This window comes from Xyrauchen texanus, chromosome 3, assembly GCF_025860055.1.
Source record: "Xyrauchen texanus isolate HMW12.3.18 chromosome 3, RBS_HiC_50CHRs, whole genome shotgun sequence".
In the NCBI taxonomy this organism is placed as follows: Eukaryota; Metazoa; Chordata; class Actinopteri; order Cypriniformes; family Catostomidae; genus Xyrauchen; species Xyrauchen texanus.
The window spans coordinates 55,320,815-55,323,176 of NC_068278.1; the positions used below are offsets into that span (position 1 = coordinate 55,320,815).

The window sequence follows — 2,362 nt, forward strand, 5'->3', positions numbered from 1 at the left end:
CTAGAGGTTTTTCAATCAGGAACATGTTCATTCAGACAAAGAAATTAAATTATATAAATACAAAAAAGTACTGGGGAGATGCTTATAAAGTGCATCCTTGACTATGCATATGTTGCTCAGGGTCTCCGCTCAATTACAAATGGCAGCAGTTTTGAAGCATTGGCAAATAATGCCAATACATTTATATTTAAGTCTCTGGGTTTCCGCAGATCAATTGTTTCCAAACGACATAGAAGGAACGAGTGATTGTGATGTCATAATGATCTCTGCAGAGTCACAATGAACAATCCCAGAATCTGGAATGTCCTTCAGCTCTGTGTCTCCATGGAAATGGAACTTTGATTTCACCACATTGACAAAGTCACAATCATAAAATCTTCCAATAAACATTCTATTAAGGAGGAATTACAATCCTTAATTTCTATTCATGCAACCATCACTTTACACCAGTCTACCAGGCTTCGGAACTGTCGCAGCTGGATCCAGGCGAGGGTGGGTCAGTGTCGCTGTTCCAGGTGCGGTCAGTGCGCAGGTTTTGCATGTTCCCCGTAAGCAGTGTGAGAAGTGCGGCTTGAGAGTGAGCTGATGGTTCTCCGTCCTGGTTTCCCAACAGAGTTACCAGAAAATTGATGTAGCGCATAGCCAGCCGTAGAATCTCATTCTTACTGAGCTTTTTCTCAGGTGGGTGAGTGGGGATGAGTTTCCGCAGCTCTGCAAAGGCAGTATTGACATTATGTTGGCGCCAGCGCTCACGAGTGTTGGTGAACACCTTCCTGGTCATGATACTGCGGCACTTCTGCAAAAACAGAGATATGGTCATAACACTGGTCTGAATATTACAGGCATGGTTCAAATTAAAAGCAAGATGCCTTAAAGCATTCTATTAATAATCTAGTTAAATATATTTAAATTGGTATATAAATACAAATATTGTACATACACACACACACTATATATATATATATATATATATATATATATATATATATATATATAAATGCAACAAGATATAAAAAAAATTGATCTTACCACTTTCTGTTGTCTTTAAGCTTTATGAGCGTTGGAGCATCGGGCAGGAAATTTTGAGGATGAAAATTCAAAAACACAATCCTGGTCACAGGTGAAAGGGGCAGTTTCTTTAATAATTAAAAAGTGCTGTAAGGTAATTATATTGATGAGAAGTAATACGCCAGTTTGTATCCTCTCCCTCTCAGCTCTCCGACATTTGCTAAGCCCTTTAACAATCTCCTTAGACCGACACGAGGGTGAAAGAGATCGGATATGAGGGAGGGGTGGGGTTTAGCTTGTGCCTCTTATTTTTATAGTCATGCTGTTGTGTGACGTTGCAGTGGGAGGGCTGTGGGGTTGAGTACCCCTTGAATTATTTTTACATCTGCCATTAATGCACTTAAATCAATTAACATAATAGATCATGTTGACATTTACAGCTACAGCATTTGGGGACTAAATACTAAGAAAATCCAGTTTGTAACTAACCATACATATAAAACAAACAGTGGTGTAGTGCATAAACCAAGTGAATTATATTAAATAGACTAGAAAGTGTTTGTCTTGTAAAATAAGTCTTCAACTAAAGTTCATATAAATACATTTTCATTTTTTTCAACTATACTGTATATCCCAGTACCAACATTTTTATGTCTTGCTTTTAACAGGGATGCAAACTCATGAGGGATGAGCAAGTCATGGCAGGGATTCAAGATGTACACTACCCGTCAAACTTCTGAAACACTTGACTGAAATGTTTCTCATGATCTTAACAATCTCTTGATCTGAAAGCGTATGCTTAAATGCTTGACATTAGTGTTGTAGACAGAAATATAATTGTCCCACCATATTAATTCATTTTATTATAAAACTAAAATTTAAAAAACATTTTTGAAATTAATGAATTGGTCCAAATAATGAAGAAAAGCAGCAAATAAGTGCCCAACATAGATGGGAACTCCTTCAAAACTGTTTAAAAAGCATCCCAGGGCGATACCTCAAGAAGTTGCTTGAGAAAATGTCAAGAGTTAAAGGTAAAGGGTGACTACTTCGAAGAAGCTAAAATATAACACAGTTTTGATTTATTTTGGATTTTGTTTAGTCACAACATAATTCCCATATTTCCATTTATGTTATTCCATAGTTTTGATGACTTTACTATTATGATAAAATGTGAAGAAAAAAAAAATAATTATAATAAAGAATGAGTGTTTCAAAACTTTTGAGCGGTAGTGTAAATTTTCAGTTAATTTGATTGTTGTACTGTAATTTTTTTGTTGTTGTATTTAAAGCTTTTTTTTTTAAGTGTCTAAGCTTAAAGGGACCCTTTCGAGTGATTTTTATAAGGAAAATG

At 35.7% G+C, this 2,362-nt stretch overlaps 1 protein-coding gene across 1 annotated transcript; it reads right to left on the reverse strand.

Moving 5' to 3' along the window:
- Positions 1-1,521, reverse strand: LOC127633246 (T-cell acute lymphocytic leukemia protein 2-like). Its single transcript, XM_052112198.1, has 2 exons — positions 1,030-1,521; positions 1-796 (listed from the first exon to the last, which is right to left on the reverse strand). Exon 2 carries the CDS (start codon positions 779-781, stop codon positions 452-454), a length of 330 nt encoding a protein of 109 aa, XP_051968158.1. The 5' UTR covers positions 782-796; positions 1,030-1,521; the 3' UTR covers positions 1-451.
- Between the last annotated feature and the right edge of the window lie 841 nt (positions 1,522-2,362).